Source organism: Coffea arabica, chromosome 5c (genome assembly GCF_036785885.1).
Source record: "Coffea arabica cultivar ET-39 chromosome 5c, Coffea Arabica ET-39 HiFi, whole genome shotgun sequence".
In the NCBI taxonomy this organism is placed as follows: domain Eukaryota; kingdom Viridiplantae; phylum Streptophyta; class Magnoliopsida; order Gentianales; family Rubiaceae; genus Coffea; species Coffea arabica.
Window position 1 is genome coordinate 1,935,624 of NC_092319.1, and position 15,688 is coordinate 1,951,311.

General features: G+C 34.1%; 1 protein-coding gene across 2 annotated transcripts; it reads left to right on the plus strand.

Annotated features, from left to right (window-relative positions):
* The first annotated feature begins 357 nt into the window (after nucleotides 1–357).
* On the plus strand, nucleotides 358–9,845 carry LOC113689776 (uncharacterized). 2 transcript variants are annotated; one of them, XM_027207551.2, is made up of 4 exons: nucleotides 358–1,321; nucleotides 4,941–5,303; nucleotides 7,111–9,105; nucleotides 9,211–9,845. In XM_027207551.2, the coding sequence occupies exons 1-4, from the start codon at nucleotides 412–414 to the stop codon at nucleotides 9,549–9,551; spliced, it is 3,609 nt and encodes a 1,202-aa protein (XP_027063352.2). In that variant the 5' UTR covers nucleotides 358–411; the 3' UTR covers nucleotides 9,552–9,845. The 2 variants fall into 2 exon arrangements, with proteins under 2 accessions (XP_027063352.2, XP_071906512.1); XM_072050411.1 differs by lacking the exon at nucleotides 4,941–5,303.
* The last annotated feature ends 5,843 nt before the right edge of the window (nucleotides 9,846–15,688 follow it).

The window sequence follows — 15,688 nt, forward strand, 5'->3', positions numbered from 1 at the left end:
ATAATAGGAGTATTAAGTGATATTTATGCAAAACTATTATAATTTCATGTCGTGCACTTTTGAAGAGCATCTTATTAAATCTACGTAATCAAAAATACTTTCCATCCAATTTTCACTTTACATTGAGCAACAAGTGGTTATGTGAATATTTTTGAAACCTTAGAAGAATTACTGGGTATGATGCAAAAGGACAAGGGGTTATAAATAATTTACCCTGAAATATACTCTTATCCCTTTTAAATTCCTTGTTGAAAACCCGAAGAAGGGAAAAAAATGGAAAAGAAAAGAAAAGAAAAAGAAACACTTGGGTAGAATCGGCGTCTAGCTACAATAAATACAAAAAACCATTGCCAGCTCTCAGGTTCCTTTATTTGCAAGGATTTGCATCAAAGTTTTTATTTCCTACTCAATATGGGGAAAATTCATTTCCTCATTGCTTCTTTATTGATGGCAAATTATTTTATGCTTCACCAAGCAATTATACCACCCCAAAATCTCACCACAGATATATCTGCTCTTCTTGAATTCAAAAGCCATATTTCTTTAGACCATTTTGGCTTCTTAAACAATTGGTCTTCCACAACCTTTGTCTGCAACTGGACTGGGATTTCCTGTGCTTTCAAGAACCAAAGGGTTGCAGCTTTGAATCTTTCTAATTGGAGCCTTAGAGGGATAATTCCTCCTCATTTAGGGAATCTCACAATCTTGACTTCACTGGATTTCAGCCATAACAATTTCAGTGGCTTCATCCCTCATCAGTTAGCTAATCTGAGAAGTTTGAAACTGATGAATATTGGATACAACAACTTGTCTGGAGAAATCCCTTCATGGTTTGGAAACTTGCAAGAACTTCAGTTTCTTCTTCTCAACAACAACAGCTTCTCTGGTGTGATCCCACTGTCTGTAGGAAATATCTCAAAGCTGAAGCAACTAAATTTAGGTTGTAATTTATTGGAAGGAAATATTCCAAAAAGGATTGGAAATCTTTCCAATTTGAGGACATTAACTTTAAGAGGTAACCAGCTTACCGGGTCCATACCATCTGGCATCTTCAACATGTCTTTGGAAGAAATTGATTTTGCAGAGAATAGCTTGTCAGGTAGCCTTCCAATAGACATCTGCAATCATCCATTGGAACAGATCAAAGCACTGAATCTTTCAGTCAATCAGCTTCAAGGTTCAATTCCATCTGAGTTATATAAGTGCAGAGACCTTGAGCATTTGTCACTGTCCAACAATCAGTTCAATGGCCGGATCCCAAGAACACTTGGATATTTGGACAAGCTCAAGGATTTATCCATTGGGGGAAACAATTTTACTGGTATGAACTCCATTTCCTCTACGAACTTGCTTTCATATTTAAGCGGCATGAACAAATTTGCGAATTCGACATTGTTCCGTTTACAATATTTTTTAGATTTTTACGGTTTTCTGCTACCATGCCAAGTCCTCTTCTACCGAATGGTAATTACGTGGCCGAACGTATGGTTGTGAAAATGCCATGTGATACATTGGAATCAATCACAGTCAACCTAATTAATAAAGTAAGATAGGCCTTTCTTGTTTGGTAATTGATAGAGTATATACAGGATTCATTTATATTATTGGGATTATATTAGAAACCACCCTTGAGGTTTTTAACTAGCTATTTCACATAGTTCCTTTGAAGTTTGAAAAATTACATATAAAACTATTTAATGGTCAAAACTTTGAATGAATAACCCAAAATGCCCTCGTGACATTGTGAAGTTCATTTTACCTTCCTATAAAATTATTCAAAAACTATGGAACATGAACAAAATCTCAAACTTATTTTCAACATTTATCTCTACTATTTTAAATCTTGAATATTACCATATTTCAAATTAGTACCATTATCACAATAGCCATTAGCACCATCAGTTCCTAAATTCTAAAATCTCAAACGAAATTTTAAAAAATTTGCACTATTAAACTCAAAAAATTTTCAATAACCGCATCAATATAACATTCTATTCCTCAAATATTATAGTATCAATACTAGCCCTATCCTTTTTAAACCCAATTTACATCTTCTTCTATTCATCTCCAAATCCTCCAAGCAAAGCTAAAATTAATTTTTAATATGTTACGATTGTGTTTTAGACATGATCGGTTATTCCACGAGTGAATTTTATTTTTGTTTCCATTAAATGTCTAATTGTGTGCTGCATTCATATGAACAAGATTAGGAGTGGATTGTTTAATTGCATGAAAAAATATTAATATGTTAAGGCTATTATGGTCATTTTGTAAGGTCAATAGAGGTATGTGTAATATTGAAAATCTCAAGAGCACTAGATGAAATTGTCAGAAACCTCGAGGGAGGTTTCTGAAATTATCCCTATATCATTTGGTGGGATACAGTGATATGCTACACCACATGACTTTTAACACATATGGTGTCTTGACCGGATTTGACTTTTCTTGAGTGAATTCCTTCTCTACTTTCTATAATGCATAATTAGATGTATAACTCGTGTTTATCATTTATTAAGGATTAGAATTGGTCAAAATTAAAAGTGATCACACCCCTTTATGATAAATGAAACAATTGTCATGCATTTACGGTTGAGGATTGGAGAAGAAATTTATTGGAAAGAAGCCAAATCCGTCTTGACCACGTAACACCTCCTTATGAATTTCTCAACAACGGCGGCTTCTTGGCATGCATTCAAGTCAATAAAATAAACAAGTGAAGCCTTTCCTACCGAGGAACGAACCTCACATGGACCCACCAATAAAATAAGACACTTGGTTACCATTGCGACAACTGGCTGGTGCTCGAACTAAACACGTGGTTTGAGTTCCATTCCAAGATCTTATGGTTCTGATTATGTAGTGTGTGTGAATTGAAAATTAGTTAGAAAAAATTTTTAGAATAATACTATGACATTTTTTGTAAAATAATATATGTGAAATAAAAAATAATTGTAAAAAAAAAGTTGATTAGAAAACATTTTTATAATGCATAGACAAATTTTTTTCTAAGTAAAAGCTATCCAGACCCCTATTTAAAATCTAGTGTCTAAACAATTATTATTTCCTACAGTATTGGAGGTAGTATTGTTAGACTGAAATGGGTCCCAAAAAATTTGGGGTGGCAAGTGTATGGTTAAGATGCTGATACGAGGCTAATTAGGGACTACAATTTTGCACATAAAAGTGGAAATTTCCCAATTGAAATGAGACCAGAAGGACCCTAGATGTTGTGACACTCCAACAGCAGATGATCAGAAAGTAGAAAAATAGGCCACTTAGCTTCTTAACGTAATTTTGTTGCACCAATTTGCCGCTTCTTTTGTCTGGTTTTCCTTACTTTTCCTTCATAAAATCCGCTTGCTTGTACTTAGTGAATGAAACTTTAAAAAGTAATCCCAGTATATTTTCTTTCCATCTTAATGGGTAGATTAAAATTTGAAATTGTCTGAAATTTTTTTGCTATACATGTATGTCTATCAGAAAATGTAAACTATAACAAAATTAAGCATTCCACATGAATAAGATTGGCCATGAAGCAGATTATGAAGGGCTTTTTCCACCAGCAAAATATAAAATCCATATGTTTAATTCCTAGATTGTGAATATCCTAATCTGTTTCGCAAGTTTCAAAAATAGCCAATTTATGTTGATTTGTTATATGGGATAATTTCAGAAACCTCCCCTAAGGTTTCTGACAGTCTCACTCACCTCTCATGAACTATGCAAAATATCAGATACCTCCCTTGAACTTATAGCAGGAGTAACAAGATCAGCCCATGTTAGAAAAATGAGTATTAAAAAAATATTTTGAGGAGTGAGATGATATTTGTGTTCCACGTATGCCCTTTTTGCTTATCCACAACTTGAGCTAAAGCAAAAGCAAAAAAAAAAAAAGAAGTAATAAGTTGAATCAGATAGAGACAAATGCAGATGGTTTCTTCAAGCAATGTTACAATGCTATTTATATATTTTTTTGTTTTAGCTATTAGACATTTATTTAGCTAATATGATTATTCAATTAATTGAAACATACTTCTGGTGATATAAAAAAATGTATAGTTTTATAATTTGAGTGATTAAAAGTATAAATTTTTATTAGTTAAGTCATAAAAAAATATTATTTGAGTGATTAAAAGTATAAATTTTTACTAGTTAAGTCACAAAAAAATTTTCACTATTTGGTTAATTGAGTGAATGGCAATTGCAGTTAAATAAATAGTGTAATGATCAAATAACCAAATTCTCAATAGTTTAATAACTCTTTTTGCGATTTTCTCTGTGGAAAATGAAATCAAGTAGCAAGATACTTGATTTCATTTAGTGCTAGATACTTTAGTTGAGATTTTTTTAAAAAAAATTTAATTCACACTGTAGTTAGTCGAATTTATTCAACAAGCTTCGTTTGAATACCAGAACTTAGGTAGATCCGATTTTCAAAAAATTCAATAATCCAAATTGTGTCGCATCACTTTATGAGATGATGTAATATACAATTTGAATTTTTGAAAACCAAATTTACCCAAATATAAGTAATGAGTTACACTAGATAATTGTCCTACAAAAAAAAAACATGAAATGCATGACTTTAGAGAAAGGTAACACTAGTGCTAAACTCTTCATTGGTGATTGTACTACGAATAAAAAGTGTAAAGTGAAATAGAAGGTATATCATAAGTTATATCAAAAGTTATATCTCTATTACTCATTTAACTAATTCTGTCAAAATAGCTTCAAAATATATCATAAGTTATGAGGGTATATATGTCAATTCATCATCAATGATATCACAAATAGGGCCCAATAATCTGACAAGGGAGGTATCTGATATTTTCCAAAGTTCAAGGGAGGTGAGTGAGACTGTCAGAAACCTCAGGAGACGTTCCTGAAATTATCCCTCGTTAGATTTTACTGAACGAGCTAATTTTGCCTATTACATGCAGGTGGAATTCCAATGGAAATTGGAAATCTCACCAGTTTGGAGATACTAAACATGCAAAGCAGCTTTCTGACAGGTGGAATTCCATGGCCTATCTTCAATGTATCCTCTTTGAGAGTAATAGATTTGTCGAGCAACAGCCTCTCAGGAAGCTTTCCAGTGAACTTATTTTACAATCTTCCAGCACTGAAAGAGCTAAATCTTTCAGCCAATCAGTTAATTGGCTCCATTCCCTCCTTCGTTTGGGAATTCAAGACTCTTGAAACTTTAGATTTATCCACAAACAACTTGACTGGTAGCATATCAAAGAGGGTTGGGAACCTCACATCGCTCAAAAAGCTTTATCTAGATTTTAACTTGCTGACAGGTATGTACTTTACCTCCGTATGGTTAATAATATGCCTAGATTGTTGTTTCCTTTTGAGACTATTGGAAGAGCTTAGTATGGATTCATATTTATTTAACGGATAAATAAAAGACGTACGATGTTTACACTATTAGGGAAGGATTTATAGCACCAAATATTTAAAACATGATTTCGATGCCAAGATATGGCTATTCTCTGCTAACGTGAAGGGAATGGGGGGAGGGGGGGGGAGCTAATCTATGGGTTAGTTAATGCTTCATGGTTTTGTTTGTAAAGGGACATAAGCTGTAGGTTTAAGCAGTTGAGCATTACCCTTATAATTTGGCCATTCGTACGATTATAAAATCTCGTAATTCCAAGCAAAAATATATAAAGATTTATGATTTTACGTTTGCTGTTAAAGTCTGTCATTCATGGCTTTAGATGAATTTTGTCAAGCCTAATCTATCCTTTGAAATTTAGAGGATAAGAAAATGCTAGTTCTTAATTATACATGAATTTTTCCAAGTCTAATCTATCCTTTGAAATTTAAAAAATGAAAAAATAAAGCTAATGTCTCCACTTTTTTTTTTTTTTTTTTGTTAATGGCTTTCCATTTTCTTCATATGCTTTTACAAAAATTGTAAAGGAGATAAAGTGACAATTACGGTAATTGAAGTGTCATTAACAATGATTTCATAAAGGGAAAATAACTTATTTTGTCTCTAATGTCTTTAAAAAGTTTTTTTTTTGTCTCCTACTTTTAAACCCATTCAAAATCATCCCTTACATTATGAAGGTGTACTAATTTCATCATAAAGCTTTCCAATCAACTTTGTGGTTGATAGTGACACAATCTAGCCACGTACATGCATATAATTTTGGGGGCTAAATCAGAAGATAAAATTCTTTTGACCAAAACTTTTAGTAAAATGACTACTTTCAACCATCACATTTTCAAATTTATCCATATTTGAAAGAATGCTAAAACAATTGTCACATTTTGACAATGTAGAAGTATTAGCATATATAATTGACAAGAATCGCACGGCCTAGCTCGTGCCATATATATATATATATATATACATATATATATAATTGCAAGGGTTATGAGTCAACCAAATGACAAATTCAAATGTAGGACAGCAAACAAACTGAACCTCATAAGATCACTGATTAGCATATGTTTGAACATTTATTGAAAGAAATAGTTGATGCATGTCCAACTACTGAAGTGGAAAGAAATCATCTATGAACCTGTTGAACTAAAAGGTTAGATACAATTAAACAGGATACAGTACTGGAGTATGCTTGAACAATCTATACTTTTTATTCTCGCTTTTATTTGTTACATGGACGAGTTTTTTTGGCAATTTGCTGGACATGCATTACAAATTCCTTCAAATAATCAAACATGTATCAATCACTAAATCAATGAGGTTTAATTTTCACAGCTTTTGTTTTCTTCATTTGCTTGATTAACAACTCTTGAATTGATATGCTTACTGGGGGTAAATGGAAAACTACTATCGATCATTTTTAATAATAATAAAAAAAAAGCAAAAAGAAAAAGATAAAGAAAAAAAATGAAACGATTTGCACATAGCTAGGGCATACGACAATTGTTGTTGGTATCACATGGGCACATGCCTCAGTAAGTAACTAATAAACAAGACTGTGAATTTCCTGCTAGATTTTCCTCCTAATTCATCCATCTTCATTCTTCTCGCCATTTTTGATTTGTGTAAAACAAAGAAATGGCAGAAGTAGAAGTTGATAGGCATCTTAATACATTAAGTAGTATTCTAAAAATGAAAGTTTTGCGCAGGTGAGTTACCAAGTGAGATTGGTAACCCCAAACTGGAAACGCTTTATCTTGGAAGTAATAACCTAGCAGGCCATGTTCAACCAGGGGTATTCAATATGTCATCACTCATTCGGATGAGCTTGGTTGAGAACAACTTCAATGGCTCTCTCCCTTTTAGCATGTGGACTACACTTCCTAATCTTCAAGTGCTTAATCTGCGCACCAATAAATTCACAGGGACGATCTCAAGCCCTATATCCAATGCATCTAAACTCACCGTGCTCTCCCTGACTGAGAACTCATTCACCGGCCCTATACCTAATACGCTTGGTGACTTGAGATTCTTTAAGAGACTTTTCGCTGGAGGAAACAATTTCACGAGAGAATCTTCAACTCCAGAATTGAGGTTTATCACTTCCTTGACAAATTGTAGAGAGTTGGAGGGAGTGGAACTATCACTGAATCAATTCAATGGTTTTCTTCCAACTTCAATTGGAAATTTCTCGAAAACTCTTACCACGTTCGATGCCTTCGGAAGCAAAATTATGGGCACCATTCCAAGTGAAATTGGAAACATAAGCAGCTTGGAATCCATTAATATGGATAGCAACGAGTTCACAGGATCCATCCCCTCAACAATTGGAAAGCTGACACGTCTGGATCGTATATATCTAGAACACAACAGGCTTCAAGGTTCCATCCCAGCTGAGCTTTGCCAACTGAAGATGCTTGGTGACTTGTATCTGAACGAAAACTTGCTCTCCGGTCCAATACCATATTGCTTGGGGGAAATCACATCCTTGAGAAGAGTATTCTTGCACCTCAACAATTTGACGTCCACAATTCCACTGAGTTTTTGGAACCTTAATGATCTCTTAAGTCTGAACCTGTCTTCGAACTCTTTAAGTGGTGATATTCCCTCGCAGATTCAGAATCTTAAGGTTATAATAGAATTAGACTTATCATGGAATCAATTATCCGGTGATATTCTAAGTTCTTTCAGCGCTGCTCAATCACTTGTTTTCTTGTCGTTGGCACACAATACTTTTCGAGGTCGCATTCCTCAATCCATGGGAAATTTAATAAGCTTGGAGGATTTGGATTTGTCTCACAATGATTTTTCTGGAACAATTCCACAGTCATTGGTGAAGCTTGGAGGCCTCAATTACTTCAATGTGTCTTTCAATAGACTGGAAGGGGAAGTTCCAACCGGTGGACCATTTGCCAACTTTACTGCTCAATCGTTTTCGCAAAATTTTGCGTTATGTGGCTTAGCTAGGTTAGATTTGCCACCTTGCAAAACAAAATCACCTTCCCATTCAGGGTCAAGGAACATTTTGAAGTACATTTTACCACCAATTGTGTTTGCCATCCTAATGGTGGCAGTGGTCACATTTTTGTTGGTAAGAAAAAGACGAAGTACGGAAATATCAAGTGAAATATCATTGTTTCAACAATGGTATTGGCGAAGGGTTTCTTATGAAGAGATACTAGAAGCAACAGATTCCTTCAGTAGCAGCAATCTTCTTGGAACTGGAAGTTTTGGTTCTGTATTTAAAGGGACACTCCTTGATGGATCCATAGTCGCGGTCAAAGTTTTCCATTTGCAATTCATGGATTTAACCAAGAGCTTTGATGCAGAATGTGAAGTATTAGCCAGCATACGTCACCGAAACTTAATAAAAATCCTCAGTTGCTGTGTTAATCGTGATTTTAGAGCTTTGGTGCTAGAGTATATGCCAAATGGGAGCCTTGAGAAATGGTTGCATTCCGAAAATTATTTCTTGGACGTGGTACAAAGGTTTAAGATTATTGTTGATGTGGCATTTGCTTTAGAATATCTTCACCATGATCACGCACCAGATGTTGTTCATTGTGATTTGAAGCCAAGCAACATCCTGCTAGATGAAGATATGGTTGCACATGTCTGTGATTTCAGTGTTTCCAAAATCTTCGGCAATGGGGAAACTATGATTCAAACCAACACTTTGGCCACAATTGGTTATATGGCACCAGGTAATTTTTCTTCTCTTTTTCTAAACTATGATATTCTGAACTATTAATTGTTTCTAAAAGCTGCGCTAAATATTATGAAACACTTAATGCCAATTGTTGTTACAGAATATGGAGAGAAAGGAATAGTGTCTACAAGTGGTGATGTCTACAGTTTCGGCATAATTTTGCTTGAAACATTCACAGGGAAGAAACCAACTGATGATATCTTTGGGGAAGAATTGAACTTGAAGCAGTGGGTTAGCAAATCTATAGAGGCGAACTCAGTTATGAAAGTCGTTGACAGAAACTTAATTAAGAAAGATCCGAACTTCTGTCTGATGGAGCAGTGTTTGCTGTCAATTCTTCGTGTTGGGCTACTCTGTCTTAGCGATTTACCGCACGAGAGAATCGACATGAGGAACATTGTGGCCAGACTAGAAAATATTGAAGTCCCACTAGTTAAATAAGTATAGAGTTTGATAAAATGGATGGCCAGACCACCAGTGCCCCACTGTCGGCGAGCGAAGGGATTCGGGCAACAGAGAGGGAGCAGGGGAGGAAGAAAGAAGAAAGAAGAAGAAGAAAGAAAGAAAAAAGAAGGAAAAGAAAGAAAAGGAAAGAAGGAAAAAAAAAATTTTTTTTTTTTTTTTAGTGAGAAATATTTGCTACGGTGATAAATATCTTTTTTTTTTGGTTTTTTGTTCTTTCTTTTTTTTTTATTTTCCACAGAAAATAAATTTTTTTTTTTTGAGATTGAGAAACCTAGCTACGGTTGAGCAATTTTTCTCTTTTTCTTTTCCTTTTTTTTTTTGAATCCTTACCTTTCCCGCGAACGTGACGCGGGCACGTCATGAGGGCAAGAGAGCTCCCAGAAGTTTCTGATCGTGAGCTTCCTGCACGTCACCACGCCGGCGCGTCATGACTGAAGATCACCTACAAATCAGCAAAAACGAAAATTAACACCCAAAATCAGTCAAATTCAAGGAAGACAGATTTAAACTAACAAATAAAATCAAACAAACAACTAAAAGAAATTGGGTTGCCTCCCAATGAGCGCCTTTCTTTAATGTCTTTGGCTAGACATTATCATATTTTGCTCATGGAGGATAAAATCTTGTGGCTCGCTTCAATGCTTCATCTTCAACGTGATCCTGGTAACCCTCATAGATGGAGTAATTCTTGGGCACACGAGTTACGGGCTTCCATGGACTAGTAAATGGCGCTAAACAAGTCAACAATGATCTGCATTCTCCACTCACTCCTCCATCACACGCATTCATTGGTTCAAGATATTTTGCCATCTCCACTCTTAACTTATTCCTGTCATGAAATTTTAAATTTTCTGGTATAATAAAATCAATTTCAGTAACAGGAGTTGAAGAATAGGAGTCAGGAAAATATTGATTAAGGAGTGGAGAAGATGTCACCGCATTTGGAGATTGTTCACTGGAATCGTTCACTTGAATGAGTTGATCCTGGAGTCTCATTTCTTGCACTTCAGCTTCCTTTTCAACTGCATCTGTAAATCCGTTTTCTTGAAACTCTTGCAGTTCCATGTCATTTGGCCGGACAATTGCACTCTCATCTTCCTCAAGATTGATATTGGTTTGTGAGGGCAATTCTTCAAGGTGAGAAGCTAATCGCTCTATCCTGGCTGTCAATTGACGCATTTGATCCGCCAGGTCGCGACAGCTCGCTTGTGTCTCCTGATGAAATCGATTTAGGCTCGCTTGTGTCTCCTGATGAAATCGATTTGAATTAGCAATTAGTAAACCTATCATTTCTTCAAGAGACATACTTGACACGGAGGATGATTGCTGAGACTCTTGCTGTTGAAAATCCATTGGCCCCGTCGCATAATTAAAATTGGAATTATCCCACCATTCTTGATCATACCCGTTTGAATAAGGGTCATACTGCGTTTGATATTGGGGTGGAAAATCTCCAAAAGTATCAAGTGGAGAACTTAAATTATCTTGAAATACGGGGCATGTGTCAGTTGAATAACCTGAGTCAAAATAAGTTTCACAATTTGCAACAGCCCATTGATCATTAGGAAAAACATGAGTCTCATAACCCCATTCAGGAACAAAGTCCAGTCTATCATCAAAATATGGAATGTTAGCAGTCATAAAAAAAATAAAAAATAAATAAGAGAAAAATAAATTAAAAATGAAAACAAGGTGAACTCAAAAATAAACAAATTAATCTGACACTAGTCCCCGGCAGCGGCGCCAAAAATTGACAGGGTGTCGAAGCCTATGCAATAATAAAACCTGCTCAAACTAAAGTTAATTCTGTAAATAGCGGTGAGCAGGGTCGAATCCACAGGGACTGGGAGTAATTGTTTCTTTTCAAATTCACAGTGACAAGGGAGTGTTTTTATGCAGAAGGTGACAATGAAAGAAGTTCAAATAAAATCTAAGAAACTACTAAAAATTAAATAACAAATTACTAAAATCAAATGACTTGAAGTACGAAAAGGTAATGAATAATCTTTAAGAATTTACTACCTCTTGTGAAAGAGGAGTTATCTTATTTATGACCACTTGTAGATATAAAACTCAAGAAATTTTAGTACTAAATGAATGAATCTTAGAAAGATATTTTTAAATACTTGTTTTTTTGGGAGTTATATTTTGGTATAAGGAAAAGAACAGTAATTGCATAGTGAAATTGACATGACTTATTCCATGATTAATGTGAGATAAGTGTGGTAAAAGAATATTAATTACATGGTAAACGTTCATTGAAAGGTGAAGTCATCCATTTGACTTTCTCATTACTTGGTTGATAGCTTTAGATAAACAACTCTAGTAGTCCCTCAAATTACTGTATTTGGTCTCAATTTTTAAAAGTATCTATTAAGTCACTCAACTCATAAATTGATTCTCAAATGGTTCATTCAAACCAAATTTAGGTATGATAATTTTTAATTTACCACTTGAGATTTGATTTAATGGCTATCTACCCCCTTTAGGATTAGAAATAAGGTATGTTAGCCATCTTTTAATAATTTATCATTCAAAAAATTTAAATAAATGAAAAAAGATAATTATCCTTTGATAATAACAATCTTATTCCAAATTTTTCTAATTTTAATTATTGCTAATTACTATGTAATCATCAGTAGTCTAATGAGCCTAAAGTCATATGTGTGTGTGTGTGTGTGTATATATATATAACTTGAACATTATCCAACATAAATAAGACAAGAATTTAAGTAAAATTAATAAAAAGCAATTTTTTTTGCTTTTATCAATTTAATATTGTTGTATAGGTGATACTATAGAGAGGATAATAGAATTTGGTAATAAAGGTTTGATAAAAAGTTAAAATACATAGATATTCCCATTTACTGTTTTGTATGCCTTTATTTTTAGGTATATAAAGTATACATAGTTTAACCCTTTTCATTGGAACTTGAATAATTTGATTAGTCCCATAACATTAAGGATAATGCACATAAAAATAATTTAGAACACAATATACTTAAATAAAACTTGTTGAAAGAGTTGCTTTATCATTTTTTGTTATTTGAACTAGTCAACGATTCAGTATCTACTCAGACCGCTAAAGTGGGAAAATTGAGTACTTCGTGCAATCAGGAAGTGCCAGATGAACATTAAACTAATTCTTGTGACGAAAAATGAACATTGTCTTGATAGACATTTTTAAATAGTTAAATTAGTCAACTATTAAATACTTAACCAAACCTATTAAAAAAGAACTAATATGCCTCACTCTAAAACTTAGCGGAGAGAAGAGGACATTAGATCAAACCTTAGCGGGCAAAATAAAACTATTGGGTGAAGATTAGAAACAATAGTTAATCTTATATATACTGGCAGTATATACACAATCACAGTTAGATACATGACACATATATTGAGGTCGTACTCTCTCACTCTTCTTCTCTAGTTTATTGCTTTTCATTTTTCTTTCTTGATAGAAACATCGTTGATGTGCCACTAAAAATTGTAGCAGTAGCAACTAGTAGTCTAACACCGCTACAATTGGGACTAGTGGCTTCTACAATTATCAATAATAATTGTACCATGCAATATAAATACGAATACAATAAATGTAGATATTAAAACAATAAATATAGACACTAATACAATAATATATAAAATAAAACAAATTTTAAGGGGAGAGAAAATTTGATATTTTTCTATTTATTGTATTAGTGTCTACAATTATTATTTTTAGTATATACATTTATCTCATATTGTCTATACTGCACTAATAATTGCAGAGTTGGTATAAATTACTGTCCGTTTGGATTAGCTATTTTTTGGGGTGTTTTTGAAAATTTTACTTTAGTAGAGTTTTTATAATATATTTTAGAAAATATTTTGGGATATTTAAGAGTATAAGAGTTTTTAGAATATATTTTGGGATATTTTTTGAATATTAAAAAAATTTAGACTATTTTTTAGAGTATTTTTAAAAAATTTTAATAATATTTGAAAAACTAAGTTTTGAAAAACTTTTGAATCCAAACTCTTACAAGTTAGAACTCAGATATGACATAGGCTTAAGGACATCCTATCATTGTTATAGCTAGATGGTGTGTTTTTTAAGTCACAAACTCAATAACAAAAGGCTGCATGACACGGACATGGGATTCCACTGCAAATTTATATTAAGTTATATTTATTAATAACTATAAGTTGAATCAACAATCAGAGTGGCGCAGCGGAAGCGTGGTGGGCCCATAACCCACAGGTCCCAGGATCGAAACCTGGCTCTGATATATTAGAGTTGCTTCCGCCCATCATTTTCTATTTTTTAAGAACTTAAACCTACTACTCTCTTATGCATGCTGCCCCTTCCAGGATCTCATAGGCTTTACAAGTAAGTATTTTTTAGCAACTACAGCCCACGCATTATCATTTGCCAAAACATATTTAACTTCCAAAAAAATTGTACAAATAAAGGTGGAAAACATGAAATTGTGAAGCTTGTATTCGAATAACTTGTTAGACATGCTTGACAAAAGATTGCATATCAAAACGTACTCAATCAAGTCATTTACTAATACAACGGATCATGTCATAGATTGTTTAAGCTTTTTGGGGGAGGGAGGGCAGGGGATTATTGAACATATTATGGTAAAAGAAAATTGATGAAATTTGGCAGGGGTCAATTCTTTAAATTGCAGTGATAAAGTTTGGGAGATAGTTACTGAGTAAAAGCACATTAATAGAGTTTAGAAAAACTTTCATTTTTTTTTTGGGTGTTGCTTTTTACTAGTACTACTCTGTGTCTTAATTGAAGTAGAGGTATAAGTCAGTTTAATTGAGTTGATGGATGTGATCGCGTGATCATGTTTTTTTAATTGATGAAACCCGGGTTTTGTTCGGTTCCACCGGTTCCCGATCAAATCCATGATTGCATATTAAAGTTTGGGAGATAGTTGCCAAGGAAAAGCACATTAATGGAGCAGTGTCTGCTGTCTATTCTTCGTGTTGGACTACTTTGTCTTAGCGATTTACCGCACGAGAGAATCGACATGAGGAACATTGTGGCCAGACTAGAAAATATTGAAGTCCCACTAGTTAAATAAGTATAGAGTTTGATAAAATGGATGGCACTAGATGTTTTTTTTTTTTTAATCCAAATGCTAATAAATTTTTGCATTATGATGTCTTCTATTAGAAGTGTAGTTATTAAACCCAGTCTTGACATCTTTTCAACTAGGCCACTCTTCAACCGTAGGTCCATCGGTTGAATTGAGAGTGGTGGTCATATTATATAACGAAATAATATTTTAAATGCAAAAAAAATAAAAAACCAATTAACAATGAATGGTGACCCAATATTTATTTCACTAGTTAAGCATTTAGAGAACACAAGTGGAGTTTTGTACTTGCCACTAATTTTTACTACTTGTTCAAAAAATAAATAAATAGAAAATTAAAACAAGAAAAAATATAGCTTTTTTTTTTTTTTTCATTAGCGGCACATCTAACCTAGCCTAATCTACTCCTACTCCTAAGAGGGGGGGGGGACTTACTTTAAGGGAAGCGACTCTAGGGAGTGGGCCAATTGAGTCGAGGGAACCTGACGGAGATTTAACCACCATCTGATCAGACGGGTGCACCACTCACCCACATGGATTTAAAACACTTCTCATAGTGAGACACATTGATGGGAGGCAAGGTTTGAACTCTTGATCTCCTACCGCACTATATACAGTGGTGGTCAGCTCCTCTAAAAGCTTTTTGGACCATCACTGGCTGCCATAGATCAAGTAAAATTCCAAAAGCCATCTGGATTGTAGCTTTTCCCATGTGTTCCACTCAAAACTGGTTATTTATTTGCAAAATAAGTGTGTGGTGGAAAGTGTCAAAACATCTCCATCTCGGACCAATCAGTCAATGGCAAATGATAGTTGCAGAAAACTACTCAGCATGAAATGGTGGACTTTGAGTTTTCCTTCAATAAATGAAATCTTGGACCCTTTCATCGCTTATGAGCCTCGAAGGACCAGAAATTGTACGTTTTTCCTCAGCAGACACAGGCTCCGTTCAAAGGGCACCATAATTCCATACTTTTACGCTAAAATGTCCCAAGTCCAAGATGAAAGCAATTATTA

What these genes read in the sequence shown, in the direction of transcription:
- LOC113689776 (XM_027207551.2), top strand. Translation starts at nt 412, where the DNA reads ATGGGGAAAATTCATTTCCTCATTGCTTCTTTATTGATGGCAAATTAT. An exon ending in AGATTTTAACTTGCTGACAG is followed by an intron (nt 5,304 to 7,110) that starts GTATGTACTTTA and finishes AGTTTTGCGCAG; the next exon opens with GTGAGTTACCAAGTGAGATT. An exon ending in AATTGGTTATATGGCACCAG is followed by an intron (nt 9,106 to 9,210) that starts GTAATTTTTCTT and finishes TTGTTGTTACAG; the next exon opens with AATATGGAGAGAAAGGAATA.